This window comes from Manacus candei, unplaced genomic scaffold, assembly GCF_025592945.1.
Source record: "Manacus candei isolate 608988 ecotype Guabito, Panama unplaced genomic scaffold, ASM2559294v1 h1tg000056l, whole genome shotgun sequence".
Taxonomy (NCBI): Eukaryota; Metazoa; Chordata; class Aves; order Passeriformes; family Pipridae; genus Manacus; species Manacus candei.
Window position 1 is genome coordinate 3399225 of NW_026138104.1, and position 20364 is coordinate 3419588.

Below are 20364 nucleotides of genomic sequence, written 5' to 3' on the forward strand. Positions count from 1 at the left end.
AACCTACACAGTGAAATAGGAAGGTGCACTTGGGACAGCAGTATAAACAGTCTTGCAAAAACCTTCTGATTTATTTATGGGATTGTCTTGCAAGAAGGTCTTGAGTACAGAAGACTGAGTTGTATATGGCTATGATAAGTTTGCTCAGTTTATAAATGTTCAGACAATGTTTTAAATATGAGTGATGTGTTTGACTTCAGTGAATCCAGATTGCCCTACTATTGTTGACTTAAAATGAATGGCCTAAATGCTACTTCTTTAAATCTGACTTAGGTCAACTCATATAAATGAAGTCAAAGGGTTGATTTTCCCTGAAGCATAGTGGTGAAATATTGCTATGCTCCCTGTATTATTTTCAGAAAGAATATTTGAATGTCTGTACTGTGAGCCTGCTAGAATTTATGCATATTAAACGTGGTTTTGTATTTGCTTTGTGCAAACAGGACTGCAAGATTTTGTACTTTGACGTTATAGAGACGATGTATCTAAAACATTTATTGAATAAACACAAACACTGTAATAGTATGCTAAGCATTGTATCTTTTCTGAAATAGGGTTTCACATTTGGCAAATCTGGAGAAATTCTTACAATGAGGCTTCGATTCATGGCATTTAAAGCAATGCTTAGACAGGTAAAGATAATAAATATTTTGAACTTCGGGGTTTTAAAAACAATTAATTGTAATTAAATGCAATTGTTTTTATAATAATGTAATAATGGTAATTTAATAATTAATAGAAATAATAATAATAATTAATAGAAATGCAACACAGCTTACATTGTAACTCTTATTTCAAATATCTGATTTAAAGTGTGGTATGTATAGACATGTTTTTGTTTATAAATTGGAAGTCTCTGTCAAGGAACCCCCAAATCCATAATTTTTGTTTGTTAACACAATAATAAGATTGCATATTGAAATCTAAAGCCACTTTCAGAGAATTAAAATATAAATATTTCATAATGTTTTAAAGTAATTTATGTAGGTATCTAAGACAACCTTAATTTTGCATGATTTCAGGATCAGTATTTTAGACTTTGAAATATGCAATAGAATAGTTATGGGATTTTATTCTTGCTCATAAAGCTACATGTAGACACAGAATTTGATTCATGTCAATATGACTATTTGCAATGCGACAGAAAACTCTTGTAGTCTGCAAAACTATGACTTATAGATCAGCCATACTCCAAATCTAATGAAAAAGCAATCTTTCAATTGAGCCTTGAGGTCAGAAATGCCAGTAACACTTTACCAGGACTTAATTCAATGCACATTACAGATGACATTTTAAATCAGATACTGGGTCACATGGTGAATAAATTATAAACTGTGTACCTGACTCCAACAATTAATGAAGGAATTAAACTTAATTAAATATGCAGAACTGAGGCACGGCCACATACAGAGTCTTCTGACACTGAACCCAGTTGTATTAGGTAGACCTTAGATTTACTTTGCAGTTTATATGAAATGTCCAAACACTGCTCTTAAAAGTAATGTTTCTTATTGTAGGATATGGGCTGGTTTGATAATCCAAAAAATAGCACTGGAGCACTAACTACAAGACTTGCTAATGATGCTTCACAAGTGAAAGGAGTAAGTAAAATTTTGGTTTGGTATTTTTCATATTTGGTTTAGCATATAGCAAAGTTGCAGCTTGGGTGTAACTGGTTGATAATAGCCTCAACTTTGACAACTAAAATTTACTATAATGCAATAGTTGGTAGAGAATGCACAGAGAATGCATTATAACAGTAATGATAATATACGTTTACAAAACAATTTCCAAGTAAACCTTTTCTAAAGTTTACTATTGTGCTGTATTGTGATCTTCATTATTAAACAAATCTATTGGGAATCTCTTATCTAAGAAATCCGTTTAAAGAGGTCTTATTCACCTAAAGACATGCATCTAAATTTGTTCTGCTTAGGATCTCCTGCTACTTTTCTGATGACACAGATTCCTTAATAAAAAAAAAATAAACTTGCAAGCAATAGGCTTTCTTTCCTCTCTTACTTTTTGGAGTTTCTTTAAAAATACATTGTGGATTTTCAGGGGTCTGTAATACCAAGCCAAGGTACACTGAATGGAATTATTCGTGTATGCTTAAGTAAATTTTTACTTCTCCAAGAAGTTACGAGGTGGGTTTTTTCTGAACTGAAGAATTCTGAAGTATCTTTGGCTTTATTTCTATTGGAGAAGTTAAACATTTAATTTTCTTTTTCGTTGGACTTTGTGTGATGACTTATAAAGTAAGTGTATGATCTACAAAATATGACTGATTTTAATGTGAAGATGTACATGTGAATATGTATGGAGGTTAAAGTTTGTTCAGCTTGAAGAGCAGAATTTAGAAATTGTGGTGTACATTTAAGTAATCAGCACATGGGAAAAGAAGAAATAAATGTGATCTAGGTATTTTTATACAAAAGCATTGAAAAAATAGCAAAGCTGAGTTAAGACTTTTTAAATAGTGCCTTGAGAATCAGGAATATTGTGGGTGAAAATGCTTTTCTTATTTAAATCACAGTTACTTTAGTAAGAAATGCCTTTTTTCTTCTTCCAGGCAACTGGTGTCAGACTAGCATTAATTGCCCAAAACATAGCCAACCTGGGGACTGGAATTATTTTATCATTAATTTATGGCTGGCAGCTGACCCTGCTACTTTTAGCTGTTGTGCCCATCATTGCAGTGGCAGGAGTGATTGAAGTGAGGATGTTGGCTGGGCATGCTAAGAAAGACAAAAAAGAGCTGGAAGCTGCAGGAAAGGTGGGTTTAGAGAAATTTATCTATTTCTGTATAATATATACAGTCATGTTTACCAAAGTATTGTTACTGGATGTATTACTTCCAAATACAGAACAATTCATAATATATAACTTCCACAGACAGCCTAAACTCCATGTAGTTACACTAGTAGACCTACAGAGCATCACACCTCTTCAATAATAATTGAAGAATTATGTTATTAACCAATATATATATTTATAGCTGATAAATCCCTGGATGTGCTAAACGCTATTTAGGCACATTCTTTTCTCATTCCTATTCTGATCATCTTTGTTTTCCTTTATTTTGCAACACTCTTCATTTTGACATTATTTTTCGTTGTTTTTTTTTCCTGTCATCCCTTTTTGGCATGTCATCTGTCTTATGTTTATTATATTGCTCTTTTTTTTCCACCTCCTTTGTCTTATTGGTGTTTACAGGGATAATATGTATATACCCACTGGTTTCTGAGTCTGTTTGCCATTCCTTTCTTTCTTGAGTGGAAGAGAAAGATGAGAACTGAAAAGTAAGAAGGCTAGGCTCTTGTTTAACAAATTAAATGAAGGCATTTAATGTCACTTCATTCCAAAAATTCTTTTGAGACAGAACAACTATTTCATCACTTCCCAGATAATTGCTTTCTTCAAGGTAAAACTTTTCTAAAATCTCTTCCTATGTCCTACTTAAACTGAGAGGAAAATCATTTATCTAAGACCATGCACATAAGGAATAGTATTAATATTCAGATTTGGTGTTTAAATATATGTGTCTGCATGTGTTCTAGCAGTGTAATGTTGTCTCGTAGTTACTTGAGGTGCCATAGAGTTGGGTGGCCTCCAGTTGCCATTTCAGAAGGGCCTGGGTCTACTCTATGCTCTATGTTGTATCTGCCATGCTTTACCCAAATGCTTTGAGCATCCTAGACCATCTCCAAGGGCACAAGTCACCTGCATGTAGGCAACTAGATTAGAGTCCTTCCCACTCCAATCAATGATTTTGGAGAAGCAGACTGAGTAGGCACACCGTGCATAGACAGATGAATTGCTTTCTGGTTATGTTGAATAGGTATCCATTGACCCTTCCAGTAACTCCTGTTTACTAAATGAGGTTTATTTCCTTCCTTCCATCATGTCTGTAGATTAAGTTGCTGAAAAACATTTTTGTCCCTCCAAGGCCACAGGAAATTGTGCAGAATGATCTTTCCATGGGCTTTTTCATACAAGCCAAAGAATGCAACTCCTTTCCTTCCAACTGACTACATTTCTTCTGCTTCTCCTCTCTAATGGCTGAATATTTATTTCATGTAGTTTTGTTGTAAGATATGGCAGAAAAAAATTGACAATTCTTAGAATAGGCACTAAAGACTTTTTTAATGCCGCAGATTGCAAAGAATTACCACAGGTGTTACAAATATTTATGACATTTTTACAAAACTTAAAAAAACATTTACTTTTCATAGAAATGTATAAGTTTCCCCTCTCAAGGCCACCTAAGCAAGGACTGGAATACCAGAATGTTATTAAATTTTCATTTTTTAAAAAAAAATTTGCATTCTGCAAAGGACTGCGAAACTTAAGTTAATGAAAACCTTACTTTATGAACTTTATTAGACTCAAACTATGATGCATTAAATGTATATTTCAGTAAAATATGTTAAAGCCCTGAAGGACTTCATCATCTTTGTTGCCTTTCTCTGGACATGGTCCAGCACTTCAATGTCCTTCTTGAAGTGAGGGGCCCAAAACTGAACTGAGTACTCAAAGTGCAGCCTCACCAGTGCTGAGTACAGCAGGACAATGATTTTTTATACAATGTCTGCAAAAGTCTAGCTAAAGTGTTGTTGGTATTGCCCATATTCCTTTCCTGCTGTATGTACAGTTCTGAGGTAAAAAAAGACATTACTTTGCATTTGTACTGTATCTATGCTCATAAATCAGCTTTCCTGCTTAATACCCATCCTTAGAAATGAGACTGATTGGCAGCTGAATAGAGCTTAGATATAGCTGTTTAATAACATTTGAGATGCATTAGGAAATTGAAAATATCCATCCCTGTGGGACTGTCAACTATAATACAGTACATGTGCCCTCCCAGAGCAACAGGATTTCAGGACAACTGGAATACTCAGTCTAACACATATTTCATGGGAGGCTATGTAGGTTGTGCACTCAAGCCCAATGTTTCATCCAGAGGTGAACAGAGGGATGCAGCATTGTTCCAGGGTCTGAAGAGATGTGGTTATTCCAGGTGTCATCTGTTGGTCACTTCTAAGCATCATCCATTCTACATTAATATGGACTAAATAGACCACACAGGTTCCTAGCCTCACTGTGTGGTCACTGAGGAAGACTTTGTGGGCACCTCCATAGTCTTAACAGATTATGTAAAAGCTTTGAATCTGTTACTCCCATATAGACACACATTTATTGGCTTCAAATGTTGCTGGGTACCTTTGTGCATACAAATGACTCGAGTCTATATGTCTGCAAGATTAAAGAATGTATTATTGTTCAGGTCAAATATTTACTGCTGAGATCTAAGTTAGGCTCTAAGGCATGTAAGCAACCTGGACATTTTGATTGTAGCCCAAACTCAGTGGACTGGAATTTGAATGCTCATACTCCATTTTTCTGGTTGAATAGCTTCTCCATACTTGTCATTGCTGCCTAATGGTTTCTCACCATTTATTTGTAGGACATTAAAGAGGTCTTATCAGAAAATTCTGAGCATCGTAAGAAAATCTCATTGTCATAAAAAGAAAAATGTAAAATGCTTATTTTTGATATCAAAGGTCCATGATTTTAATAACCAGTATAAAAAATATAAAATTACATTCCAACAGAATTGTTTTATTAGTTTAGGATAAGAAATTGCAACACAATCTTAATTTTTGATTAAAACATTTATGTTTCTATTGCAGATTGCCACAGAAGCAATAGAAAATATTAGAACTGTTGTTAGCTTGACCCGAGAAAGAAAATTTGAGTTGATGTATGGAGAATATTTGATTGTACCATACAGGTATAATAAAAATAACTAAGCTAAAAAAAAATCTGTAATAAATTGCACATATTTACTTCAACAAAAATAGATTTTTTTTGATAGTGTGTATGATTTAATGTATAATTTAATTACCTCAAAATTAATGTAAATATTTTGCATATTTTTTTATTAACAAACACAACCACCACCAGCTGACTTTTTTTTAAACTTGATTTAATTAATTTTCTTTATAATATTGGTATTTTCTATTGCAATGTCACTTGGTTTGGAAAAATGTTAGTTTTAATTGAGCTTTGGAAGTGATCTAATCTGAATTTCCACCTGAAGTGTTTTTGATATTTAAATAAAAGCTTTTTAATGTAAATTGAATATTATCTTCTACCATTGTTTAAAGTATTAGTGGGACTGACAATATTTGAGTAATTGCTTATTGGTTTGTAGCTGAAAAAAAAGTAATATAAATCTGCCTGGGCTAAATAAAAATTTAAAAGTCTTAAAGTGAAAAACTAAAAAGATTCTTTCAAAGAAAGTTTTATTTGTTCTAGAAGAGAATGTTTCATTTTCAGATATTCATGAGAAAAGTAAAGGAAATGACAGCATCTATACACAGATATAACAAGAGACTTGTGAGGATGCCACTAACACATCAACCGTAATAATTGAGTGATTAGAGCACAGTGCAGGACATAAAACATATTGCTTAGCTTTTTCCTCAGGCTGCTGGGTTTTGAGTTCACATCTCACAACATTCAGTACAGTGCCTAACCATTCTCAGGGTTGACATTGATGGGATTGCTCCAAGACTTCCATCTTACTGTTGTTCTAGTATAAAAAAGAAGTTATTGCTCTATGGGTCAGTTTATCTGGAAGAGACAGAGATATGTTTCTTAGTTAATGTTTCAGTGTATTTACACTTTCCATTCATAACAGTATCAACTGAAGTCAGTTGGTATTTGCATATTAGAACTTAAGTATGATTGCACACTTTAATGAAAATGTGCATTCTTTCTTACAGAAATTCTGTGAAGAAGGCACATATATTTGGCTTTACTTTTGCCTTTACACAAGCAATGATGTTCTTTACCTATGCTGGTTGTTTCCGGTTTGGTGCCTATCTAGTGGCAAATGGACACATGGAGTATAAAAACGTGTTTTTGTAAGTATCACATTTGCAATATTTTTCTGTCTATCTAGAAGAATCCTTTATTATTTAAGAGACAATAACTCAATACAGGGCTGCGTAAACAAGTTCTAAAAGACTGAGGTTCTACCAATATAGATATCAGTGACCTCAATACCCAAGGTGAGTCATACCAATTTTTTGTTGGCAACCTAATTGTGGTAAACACAGCTCATTTTGACTGGAAGATGCTGGAAAGTGCCTGCATCCCATCTGCTAGCTGAATGTCTCTAGTCAGCTGAGTGAGTGAACTTCCAGTGGCTCAGTCAGACTTGAAAGGGATTGTTTGACCTAAAATTGTGTGAGCTCTCCTAGGCTGTTTAATGCAGAATAAAACAGATTACTTTATGAGCTCTGAAAAGACAAAAATTAAAATAAATGAATCTATTTTACTTTGCTTTAAAAGAGGTCTCATAGATCTCATATGTCAAATAGCACTTCTCAGTTGTGTGGCAGTAATTAATAGCTGAAGACAGCAGGTTCTTAAACTATTCTAATGTAGCCTGTAAAATTACATAAAATTTCATAAAATTACATAAAAATCACCACAAACGATAATAGTATAGTTTTCAACCCTTTTCAGTATTGTAAATCATGCTATTTTTTCCATCAGAGCTGTGATAGAAAATTAAATCTTTATTGTCACCTTGTTACAGGCTTGATTTCTTATTTTCGTTGATGCCTTAAAAATAGATCACTAACTCCCAAAAATCAAGGAACCATAGAGAGGAAACCATAGCAATAGCAGGATTAGAGTAAAAGTTTTGCCATCCATTGACCCTTTCCTTATAGCCTCAGCTGAGATGTAATATACTTAATCAGTATTAATAACTAAAGAAATTAGTGATAATAAGTAATGCAAATACTGAATTTAGAATGCAGACATGTTTATTTCACATCATTGAAAGAGGGTGAAAAAGGAATTTCTGGAGCTAAATGAGTAATTGAATCAATAATAGTTGGTTACTACTTTACTCTTTCTAAATTTAGCCCTTTTTTCTCTGAGTGAAAGAAAAAGTTGGCTGCAGCCTCATTTCCATTGTCCTTTTCTCCATTGTCTATTGATTATTTTTTTTCCTGATTTCTTTTGTAGAGTGTTTTCAGCTGTTGTATTTGGTGCAATGGCCTTAGGAGAAACCAGCTCTTTTGCTCCAGACTATGCTAAAGCCAAGATATCAGCAGCCCACTTGTTTCAGTTGTTTGAAAGAGTGCCCTCAATAGATAGTTACAGTGAGGAAGGACAGAAGCCTGTAAGTAAGCCATGTGTAATGGGTGATATTTTCTGTTGGTAATATGAACAGCACTCTTCTCACTTCCCTCAAACTGATTTTTCCTCTCCTGATTACATCCTTTTCCCAATGCATTCTTGACACTTTATCTGAACACAACATAGACCAAGTTCTCTATTGTGAGTCCAGCTTTTGCTCATAATGGCAAAAGGTTATTTGTTTTGAAAACCCCTATTGATTTCGGGGAGGGGAGTAAATACTTCTGCAATTCTATTAGAATCATCTGTGAAATTGTCTTAAAGATGTAAGTGCCACGGTCCGAGGGGGGATGGGGCCGTGACACAGCACGGACGGGTCCGGAGACAAGGCAGAGCTGCAAATGGAATACTTCATTGAGGTGTCCTGAGGTTTTATGTGTTCAGAGGGGAAAGGGCTAGAACATGGGGTGGAGCATGAGACAGACAAACGGGGGAACAAATCGGGGTAGGGACACAGGCAAAGGGGGAGGAATATGGGAGGAACCGGGGAAGGAAAGGGCGAATGGTAACTGTGTCCTCTCTGCAGCTTCTGCAGAGGGGAGCGGGGAAAGCAGGGAGCAGGCAAACTCGTGGCAAGCCCGGGTATGCCCAGGCTGTGCACTGTGTAGTGTGGATACAATGAAACCACATAATTAATAACAGTAAAGTCCATACACTAAAGTCCTGTCAATTGCTGTATGTCTTTCTCCACGCCTGGAACCGCTCCCATCCTGAATCTTGTTCCTTCACATGTAACAGTGATGCTCTTTTAATTCCAGGAAACATTTGAGGGAAACATAACCATCAAAGATGTGGCATTTAACTATCCAAACCGACCAGAGGTCAAAATCCTCCAGGGTTTGAATCTAAAAGTAGAAAAGGGACAAACTCTGGCTCTTGTTGGTAGCAGTGGCTGTGGAAAGAGCACTGTTGTTCAGCTGCTCGAGAGATTTTATGACCCACTTGATGGAGAAATGGTAAGTATTTTTTCAAGAACGTGTCAATAGATTTAAGTGAGGGTGTGCTTATTGGTTTTATGTAATGTGATAAAGTATAATAGATATTTCTAGTTTTCTTTTTCAAGTATTTTTAATGTTAAAAATCAGCACTGGCTCATCAGGGCTCCTTAACTGAATGAGATGTAAGTCCCAGTTTCCCACATTGTGTGGAATTAATGAAACAAGATCTGTGTAGTAAAAATATGCCTGACCCATGGCCTAATGGTGGTTTTGAATCCAGAGCAAATTTCCTGAGTTTTTTATATTATGAACACTTTAAAATTTGTGAAACATATGTATACATATCTACTTCTGTAGAGTGTAGTAACAGAATTTGCTGTCTATGTTCTTTCAGAAAAACCAAAACCAGAGAACATTGCCAAAAATAATTTTTATTGTAATTTTTACTTGTCAGAAACATCTTTCAGAGTGTGTCCACATACCAAGTGATAGACTGTAAATACTTTCAGTAATTTTGGTTTAAAATACATGTAATGTTTCTTACATTACTTATTCAGCAACTTTACATATTTTTGTTCACATAACAGTATTGTTTATTGCCATTGCAAAGTAGCAGCACAAGTACTCCAAAAGTATGTTTAACCAAATCTGTCTTCCTTACCAATTTTTTTGACCTTGTATTCATGGATAACCAACCACGGTTTCTTGAAAGGAAAGGCACAGACCTCTGGCATAGAAACCACAAAAGTGGTGGGCTAATTCAGAGGCTGAGTTGCCCTGGGAATTCAGGTGAGAGGGGTGTATTTTTAAAAGCAGTAACTGTCCAAGCAGCTGTACACAAAAGTGAGCAATCATACTGGTCTGATAAGGAGAGTAACCATGCTTAAAAGTCATGATGTTTGGTATGGTAGATCCAAAATGCATAATAACTGTATTCTCTAGTTTCTCCAGTGATTTTTCACATCAGATAAGGGACAGGAAGCAGATCTTAGCAGGCCACAAATCCATTGGAATTCTAAGGAAAAAAGATGGTAAATACCTATATAGTCAAAAGCCATTTCTCCTTTCAAGATTATTTTTCCTGCTGAAGAAAAAAATGAAAGAACATTACCCAAGGTTCTTTGAAATTGCCTCAGCATACCCTATCTTCCATTGTCTTCAAAATCCTAATTAAACCTTGAAACAAAGATAAGGACTGAGGCAAAACTTTTATAAAATAGCCCTCAGAAAATGTTGGGATATAGGGCAGAAGCAGGGCAAGGGATTATGTGAGCTTTCAATTGATCTCTCTAAGGAAAGAGTTGCAATTGCACAACTTCTGTGTATGAATTTACAGTAAGTCTCAAATACATATCTAGCCATGTGACTAAAATTTAAAATGTTTGCTTTCTCAGCTTTTTGATGGCAAAGGTGCCAAGGCACTAAATATCAAGTGGCTGAGAGCCCAGATTGGTATCGTCTCACAAGAGCCAATCCTGTTTGATTGCACTATCGCTGAAAACATCGCGTATGGAGATAACAGTCGTCAGGTGCCATTTGAGGAAATTGTTAATGCAGCAAAAGAAGCCAATATTCATACCTTCATTGACTCTCTGCCAGATGTAAGTTATTCCTTTTCTCTCCCACTTGGAACTGGAAGTGACCTAAAGTGGCAGGGAATAATTGTGTCTGCTTGTAAATACCCGGGGCACAATAATTCCCTGAGATGAAAAAAGATCTGAAACAATTTTTGAAACATTTTTCCTTTCTTAATTGTGTTTACCATAGTTATTTTTACTCTGGGAGATTCCAGTGTTGGGTAGAGAGCTGAACATTCAAGATCTTTGGGAAGAAAGGACACGACTGTAACTAATTGAGAACTGGAAGTGAAGGGTGGGGGTTTTTAAGTAAATGGAACCTTTCTTTTTAAGCTCTTGTCCATCTCAAGCACACGCAAAAGACTCTGCTAGACTGACAAGGTTATACATTTCTTCTAGTTTATCTAGTCAGAATTTAAATTTCTAGTATTCCTGTGGTCCGAAAATATGGTTTTTCACATATATATATCTGACCACCACACAATAATGTAAGAATGAGCATCTTGGTCAGACAAAAGGTCTGCCATGCACATAATCTTGTCCCAAGCAGTGACCACCAAGACATATTTACAAATAAGTATTCAGAAAGGCTAAACATTTAATCTCATTTCCCCTGAATTCTCATCTTACTTTGCGTAATTTGTGACTTGGGAACTTCCTAAGATAGAAAATGGTTTTTATTATTTAGTTTCGTATGGATTTTTCTTCTGTGTGTTTGACAAATCAGTTTCTAACCTGTGCCAACTTGCTTTCAAATCTTTCTGAAGTTGGGAGGTTGCCAGCTTAGTTGCATGTTGTATACATTCAGACTGATTTCAGGCTGATAAACAGCTTAAAAAATACAAAAGCTGAGGCCCATGATTTTTGCAACCATGTTTACTTTCTAATGACTTATCAAGATCTGCTGGTCTGCCTTACCTTAACTTTCCTAACTCAATAAGAAGCATAACTGTCCAGACAGATATAGATAAAGTCTAAAAATGTCTGTGTCCATATATAGATATATAATTTTGCCTGAATCTCATACATCTTACACATTGCTTTTTTTTCAGGATGAATAAAAGTTGGTTAGAATAACTGATTTATTTGGACACTAGCTTGGAGTGTCTTAAGTCAGGGTTTGATCCCCAATATTGTTATGGACTTCCACTGATCTTTGGTGTTCTGTCTCCTGATTGAGAATAACATTGCCATCCAACCCTAGGGAGTGCTATTGCTTGGAATTTAGGAAATATTTGATGTTACAAAGAAGTCTCCTGGGGAAAGATCTATAGATCTGTGTCAGCTGGCAATTCTGGTCAGTTGTTTTCAGAGAGCTACTGGCATGGAATATGCAGTTTATGGGTGGCTGGTGTCAGGGTTGATATGCTTCAGTATACTTCAGAACTGATTTGCATTCATAGCCTGAACTTAATGTGTTATTTCCAGAAATACAATACCCGTGTAGGAGACAAGGGAACGCAGCTTTCTGGTGGTCAGAAACAACGTATCGCTATTGCCCGAGCTCTTGTGCGTCGGCCCCAAATTCTGCTACTGGATGAAGCTACTTCTGCCTTAGACACAGAAAGTGAAAAGGTAACTTCAGGTTAAGCCAGGAGTCTGGAATCTAAATTCCACTCCCCCTTTTTTTTTCTTACATCATGATTATTGTTTTTACTCTCCCAGATTGAAGCCAAAAGCTGGAAATATGGTGTCTTATGCAAACTACACATTTATGCTAATAATAGACAAATATAAAAGTCTTACTCCTTCTTGCAAAAAAAACCCCAAAAAGGTAATTTTTGCATCTGTATGGCAGCAGACAGACTGAAATTGCAATGAAGAATGCATTCCTCAGCCTAGGATTCTTCAGGCTTCAACTGAAAAAGTGCTGTCAAACTTGAATCAGGACACACAAGCTGCAAAGCCAAAAAGACTGAGGATGCTGACAGAGAACTTTTTTTTTTTCTGTAAACCTGACAAATCTTGTTTCATAAGTTTTCTTCTTCTCCTAATGCTCTCCAGTCCTTGCTGCATGTTCATGGTTAACACAAGATGTTATGTGAAAATTTTTAGAGCACTTACTTCTTTTTTAAGCCCAAAGCTGCAATCTTGGTACAACAGAAATATAATCTAGCTGTAAAAAACCAACACAGAGTCCACAAAAACCTTACTATTAATGAGGCAAATGTTATATCAGATATTATAGTCTGAAAAGTTAAAACCTTTGGACCAAGTTGTTATCCATTGTAGGCATAAAAATGAGGTTTGAAGGGAAAATGCCATTAAATAATCCCATGATTCATTGTTTTCTTAATTATGTGTCAGTTAGGCACATAATTGAAATTTCATCTCTCTTTTTATTCCTCATTAATAAACATAAGGAATAAATAAAAGAAAGCAGAGATTCTTTTTAGTATTTTTCTGCCACTCCCTGCAAAATCAGGAGAACTAGTATGATAGCAGTTGACTCAAGAATACTGACTTGACTCCCATGTATAATTAATCTGTCATGAAAGAGACCTGTGGAGGTCCCCAATTAAACATCTTCTTCACACAAAGGCCAATACTGAATTCAAACTTAGATTGCTTAATGCTGTATCTGGAAGAGTCTTTGAAAATCTCTAAGGAGATTCAGCAGACATTCTTTTGTCACTGTTCCAATGCTTAATTGTTCTTGCAGTGAACACTTTTTTTTTTTTATATCCAGTCAGAACATCTCCTGTTACAATTTATGACCACTTTCTCTTATTCTCCTGCCATGCACCTCAGTAATGAGCCTGGTTCCATCTAATCCTCTTGACTATCACACCTGCTATAACAGTTTTGACTCTTGGCCAACACAGGCTAATCCTAAATCAGGAAGCTTGAGCAAGATATTCCCTTTCCCTCACTCTCATATTGCAGTTTACTTCGCAGCTGTCAGAATAGTTCACCTTTTGGTTTGTTCATTGTGCAGATTGTTCAGGAAGCGCTGGATAAAGCCAGAGAAGGCCGTACCTGCATCGTGATAGCTCACCGGCTCTCCACCGTCCAAAATGCTGACAAGATCGCTGTCATACAGAACGGCAAGGTCGTAGAGCAAGGCACCCATCAGCAGCTTCTGGCTGAAAAAGGCATCTACTATTCTCTGGTCAATGTTCAAAGTGTGTAATGCAACACGGAGAATAAAGGCAGTACTTATCTCTGAATTCCCACTGGAGCTACTTCTGCCGCAGTAATTATTTCAGTATCAACAGTCAGTTTTGATACTTTTGGTTTTCTTCCTTCCTTTCAGAAATCATACAAAACTAAGTAAATATGTACCAGTTTCTCTGTATTAGCTTTCATTAATCAAACAGCTTTATTAAGTGACCAAAACAATGGCCTATTGTCCTCATGAAAGTAGAAGCATGCTAAGCCAAATGTAATTAATATTAGCTTGCTTTGAACTCTGTCAAAAGTCACATTAAACAGGCTTGTCTGTAAGCAACTTGGAAACATTTTCATGCTCAGTAAAAGTAGCTTTGCTATTGTCAGAAAGAAACCTCAAGCCTTATCCTCACTGTGCCTGTGTAAGATACAAGTCAGTCCTGGCCTATTAGGCTTGTTACCAACCTGTTATGAGAACTGGTCAGCTGAAATTTGACTCCAGATGTCTCTTGTGGAGTTTTGGCCTGGGATGACAGTAAATGTCTTGAAAACATGGGCAAAGTCTGAAAACAAGGGTCTCAAAACTGCAAGTACCTCAGTGGTGGTTGGTTACTGATCCCCCAGGAGTTGCAACCTTAAGAGATGGAAAAAGACATAACGCAGGAAAGAAACAGCAGATCAGAAAAAATCCCATAACTGATGGGCAAGACAAAGCACCTGCTGCAGCCCGGGAAAGAACTATCTGCAAGTGTCCCGAAGTCCTAGGGGTCAGAGGTCAAAGACTAAGAATTCTGAAGACTGCAATATTGTATAAAAGGTGAAAATCCTGGATTTGGACTTGGAGGAGGGGGAAGGAAGGCATCTTTTTCATTGTTAGCATGCTTTGCTGAAGAGCTCTTGAATCTGACCACCGTGACTGAGACTCCCAAGGACTGTAATTGTTGGTGCTAAATCCTTGACATCAGCTCTGTGACATTGTATATTATTTGCTTATTTAGGATGACTGTTAAGCACTAGCTGCTTTGAATATGTAGTAATATTGATTCGTAATTCTTAATAACTAAACATGAAGCAATGTATATTGTTAATGCATATTTATTCAGTAAAGTTTTGGTTTTAAGTTTAAAACTGGCCTGATTAATCAATCTTCCACAATTCCATCCCAGCAACTTCTGATTCCCTGAGATTTATACGTATGGTCTGTCTTACATCTCTCTAGATATTTATACACACAGATCTAGACATTTATACACAATGTACTAATAACACTCTTCAGAATGTTGATTGATGCAGTCTCATTGGAATCACATACCTATTTTCTTTTGTTTCTATCTTAGATAGAAAACCAATTTGACTAGCAAACTTGTTTGTTTCCTGTTTATGCATTACTTGATACAATAAGATTCTTGTCCATGAGTAAGGCTATTATTCTGCATAATAATATAAAGAAGTTATACTTGCAATTGCAAGAATTGAATAGATACTCTTTAACATTATAGTCTGAAGATTCAAGTGAGAACATACATAGACTCACTTTTTTTTCACTAAATTCTGGATGTTAGTATTTTGTTTTTAAACTAGGATTTTTAATTTTTGATGGAACAGTTTCTAACGATTGGATTAGTAATTATTAGATTCTTTCCCCAACTTGTGTCATTTTGAAGACTCTTGATTTACCAGACAAATCTAACTCTTTATGAAAATCAGGGTAGCACTGTAAATATTTTACCACAGATATCTGCAAATCAGTTTTTTAAATCCTGGCCATATGGTTTAGAATATATTTCAGAAATTCACATCAAATATAGAAACTTTCTAAAACAATTTATTTTTCCCTATCCTTTTCTCTACATTTCTAAAGAAGTATTTCCCCTTTGTTGAGATCTATGCAAAAGTTTTCATAATAATTACAAATCCACTGTAAATGCTTCAGGAACTCTCTGCTCACGATTACTTTCTTTTCAGAATTTTCTTTCAGAAGACTACAACAGCCATATTACTACAATTGAGCTACCGCTAGATAACTCATCATGTAATTTACAGTCACAAAGCCAAAGGACAGAGAAGAACACCTCCAAAAATGCGTTCTTCACCACATTCTACTCATGCACCTTCTAATTGCAATGCTTTACCCAAAGGAAGGGTTGACTGAACTAGGACAATCTACTTTAAGGACCATTATTCTACCACATCTTTCCAAAGGGCATAAGAGGCCTTACTCCAAAGCTCAGCCTTTTCAGTTAGGCTCTGAGATATTTGGGTTCCCCTTAATGTCATAAGATGCTTGTCTGAGCTCTAAGCCCTCCTTGTTGGCATAGTCAGCTCTTGTCTCTGACCATAAGTATCCTAAACTCTTGATGATACGTATGTGTTGTTATTCTGAAGTAATAGGCCTTTTTTCCTCTGACCTGTTCTTCTTTTGAGGGCCTGCAGCAGTTTCAAGCAGAACTTACTGTTTTGAGGGAGTTACTGTTTTCTTAGGTAGTCTAGCAGCTTTTCCACACATTTCTTGTGCCTCTTGACCTGTTACCTTTGGAACAAGTCTTAAGAGAGATGTCAGCATTGACACCACCTTGGCAATCCTAACCACTTTGCAAGCGTATGCCACTGGCCATGGAGAGACAGGAATCAAGAAGAACTGAAGTCCAACAGTCTGACAGCCCTCCTGCTGAAATGACTGATCAAAATAGAGTTCTCAGAAGAAAAAGAGAGTTTAGGACTAGAAAGTCTTTCTTACCACAGATTCTTATCAGGGTGTTGCTATTGCCCAGCATTCTCCAGCATACTTACCCCTACAGGGACAATTTGCTGTTCCATATAAAACCAGTACCTTACTGGTAAACTCTTCTATAATTTCTGACATAGTGCGAGAACATAAATATACTCCATCATCCTCCCTCACCTCAAGAGTGTCTGAAGCAGTATTTCTCACCAGTGCCATCTATTATCTGCAAAGGAAGACTGTGCATCAGTTCTGGATCTCTGCTGGTCTCTTCTTCAGGCATTCCCTCAAAGTTCTTCCTGAACTATCCCACATGTTGGGAGAAGTTCAACAGTCTTCCCCCTGACACGGACTTCCCATCAATCTTCTTTCTTTCAAGTAAATCTTTTGAACCTGTTGTCTCTTTCTTGCTGCTATACTGGTCTGTGAAAACAATCTTCCTGGTAGCATTAATTTCTGTAAGACACTAAGATCTCATTGAAGCATTTGTTAAAGAGTAATCCTTGTGATCGTTCACAGTACAAATAGAATCAAGTTAATCTCTTTGTCAAGGTGTATAGTTTATTTGTACATTTATAACACTTCCTCCTGCTCCTCTCCCTCAAAACATGGCAGAGTGCCTATGAATACAGGGTGAAAACACTCAACTAGCAATTCTTGTGCAGAAAAAACCACATTGTAAATGTATCTAGAGACAATCTAAATAACTGTTATTGTCCAGCACCCAGTCTTCTAGACAAATCATCTAGAACAACGTAGTTTAGTCATTCATTCATTCTGTATTTCTAAGAGAGGACGGTATCTTTTATTCTAATTACTTTAATGCAGTAAAATGAAAGCAGAAAGTAAGAAACAGGACCAGCAGCAACTTCAAATCCTTTGCTGTGAATTTCACAGGCTGGAGAGATATCTGAAGTAGAGAGGAAGGAAAGGTGCAGAACACACAAGGACAGCAATCTTTAGCAATCTGTGTTTTTGCAGGGTGAGTACATTTCCTTTTGTCTTTGTGTGCTTATTCTTGCATACATTTCATTCTAGCTGTACTCTGTTAACTAGGGAGATCAGCATCAGAACGCTGTTGTTGTAGAGATCTAGGACAGGACTGCATGTAAGTCAAAGTGAACATTCACACCTAAGTCATTTCTCTAAGCAAGTCTGTCTTCTGCAGGGTTAACAAAGGTCTGGCCAGGGCACAGTTCCTCCCATTCTAGAATTGCTGTTACTAGCAGGTCAGATTAGCAACAACCTTGTATTGTGTCTCTTCATAAGAGGATATAAGCATGATTATCATAAATACTTATATTGTTAATGCCTTTGTGTAGAGAAATGAGTCACACCTTGTAAATGACTGCTCTACTAAAAGAAGCATCTTAGATCCTGCACTACATAGTGTTTCATAAAAGTAGATCCATAAACACTGCCTGCAGCCTTATATTCACCAAGACAGAGACATTTTTTACAGACATCCTAGAAATTGTATGGGACTAATTTAAAATGCCCCAACATTTAAAGTCATTGATATTTCAGATAACTTGAAAGATAAATACTGCATCTCTCTATATGTGTGTATATTATCTTGTCTTACTGGATTTTAAGTGTCTAGGGTAGAAATGGTATCATTCATTTGCTAAGTAAAGGAGACATATATGTTAAGAAATTTTTTGAATACTGCAAGCAATTGTTTCAAGAGAGAATAGCATGGTTCTTATATCATTTAACAATCAGGTATAATTTTTATTCCTACATTAATTCTGTTTTGGTTCTCAAATTACAGATGAAAAAATAGGTCCAAGAATAATTTGATTAATCTAAGAAAAAAATTCAGTTCATGCTATGTCAGATATTAAAAATGAAGACATGTTGAGGAAGAAGGAATGTATATCTAGGTAACACAGTAGCTCTTAGTTCCCACTTGCTTTTAAAGTGTCCTTAATGAGGTCAGCTTTATTTACAGCAATATATAAAAGAATTCAGGGCAGAACTTAGAAAGAATGAAGCTACTATAGGTGTGAGATGACTAATATTGTCTTCTCTCTTTACCATTGAGGCTCCAATGAGCTGTTCAGTTAATGCTGGCATCACAGTTTTTTCTTTCTAGGCACTCTTGTCTTCCCCCAAGGTTCATTTCTTCTTGCCTCCACTTTTACATATATCACATTTTGTACTGATTTCATTTTGGGTTAATCAATGTACCTTCTTGTTGTACAAACTCTTCAGTCATTCCTTGATATGTACATATTTCATAGAATTGGAAAACAATACAAAATTTCTATGTTGTGCAACAAAACAAACAAACAAACAAAATATATACATACATTCCAAGGGGTGGGTAGAAGGCAGCACTATGGAATTATGACATGCTTCTCCATTCATAAAGGGAATTCCTAATCTTAATTAAGTTTTCTCAATATTTTCTTTTGGGTAGATCTACAGAAGATTTATCTCCACACATCTGTCTATTCTTCAGTGTAAAAGAAGGTGAGTTATTAAAGATGAGAGTTATTTACATATCTGCTAAATCAGAAACAACTCAGACATTACTCTTCATGCATGCTAGAGTTGGGAATTACAGTTCAGGATGCTAATATTTCCCTGTTCAGCTTGTTAAGGGTACATTCAAGGAAACATACAACAGTCTAGTTTTGCAGATGTTCATAATTTTCTTTCCTGCAATTTCCTGAGGAGCTTGATAAATAATCAGAAACTTCATTTCTCACTTGGCTGTTATTTTGAGACATTTGAAATCTTTTCTCTGAAGACATGATTATTCCTTCTGACTCTCGTTTTCCCATTATTGCCTATGAGACTTTAATGACAGAAAAAATAAATGTGATTTCCATCTAAGAATCTTGCATTGAAAAAATTTCAAAATATCCTTTAAAATTTCTTGAGAATTCCTCATGAAAAAAATTAAAAGCTAAGAGGAATTTCTGTGTCTGAGTTTTAACACCAGTTTTCTTTGAGTTCATGATGAAAGTTGTGTATTTTCTTCTTTATTACCCAGTACTGTAAATCAAAAATTTTTCTTTCTGTGGCCATGTCTGTAATTTGCCACATGATGGCCTCATTTGTTCAGAAAATGGCTTCGTTGATCTACTTTGTCTTTTTTTTTTTTTACTCCTTCATGTATAACTTGTTCAATTCAGTATATGCAGTATCCAGTCTAATCCAAAGAGCAATACTCTTATGAGCTGCTGGCTACTGTCCAAGATACCCACTCTCTTTCCTGCCTAAGGGATCAGCAATGATACAGTCACACCTGACAGCATCGCTACCATGTCTTCTAAAGCCAGAGTTCTTCAGACCTAGACCAAGGCAGTAGATAACAACTGCTCATCCCGGCTTGTGCTATGTCAAGCAGTCCTACTGGAGGCAACAAATGATGGTAGATAATGTCTATCTTTGCATTTGAATCAAAGACCTTTCATTTATTTCTTCCCTATTTAATCATATTTGTCACAAAATCTGTTAAAGTAGAAGAATCTTCCCATGTATTAAAAATATTTCATAATATTAAAAGAGCAAAGATGTTTTCATTTATTCTGGGTAATTTGATTCCAGATACAGAGTTTGAGTGCTATTTTTCTAAGTGAGTTACTCCTTTAAGAGATGTTAAATTCAACACCACTATCATTCTACATTGCCCCATAAATTTTAACCAGATATAGAAATTTAAAAAATAGGGTATTAAAATGCTACAATGATGTTAAAGTGAAACTCTTTAGCTGTGAGACAACAGGCATCTTACCACCAATATCAGTATTTGATACTAGGTGAATATAGTATTTCC

The 20364-nt window shown here is 35.8% G+C and overlaps 1 protein-coding gene across 4 annotated transcripts in view; it reads left to right on the forward strand.

The window, feature by feature from the left end:
* The window catches only part of LOC127477740 (ATP-dependent translocase ABCB1-like), a 48877-nt gene extending 33897 nt beyond the window's left edge, over nt 1-14980 (forward strand). For 2 of the 4 annotated variants that reach the window (XM_051802534.1, XM_051802535.1), the window contains 10 exons: nt 555-632; nt 1518-1601; nt 2573-2776; nt 5697-5797; nt 6795-6935; nt 8053-8209; nt 8985-9182; nt 10559-10765; nt 12170-12316; nt 13680-14980. In XM_051802534.1, the coding sequence (XP_051658494.1) occupies nt 555-632; nt 1518-1601; nt 2573-2776; nt 5697-5797; nt 6795-6935; nt 8053-8209; nt 8985-9182; nt 10559-10765; nt 12170-12316; nt 13680-13874 (1512 nt within the window). In that variant the 3' untranslated portion in view covers nt 13875-14980. Of the gene's footprint in view, nt 1-554; nt 633-1517; nt 1602-2572; nt 2777-5696; nt 5798-6794; nt 6936-8052; nt 8210-8984; nt 9183-10558; nt 10766-12169; nt 12317-13679 lie in introns of those variants that run through there. The other 2 variants (XM_051802537.1, XM_051802536.1) reach the window with 2 other exon arrangements.
* Nucleotides 14981-20364: the final 5384 nt, after the last annotated feature.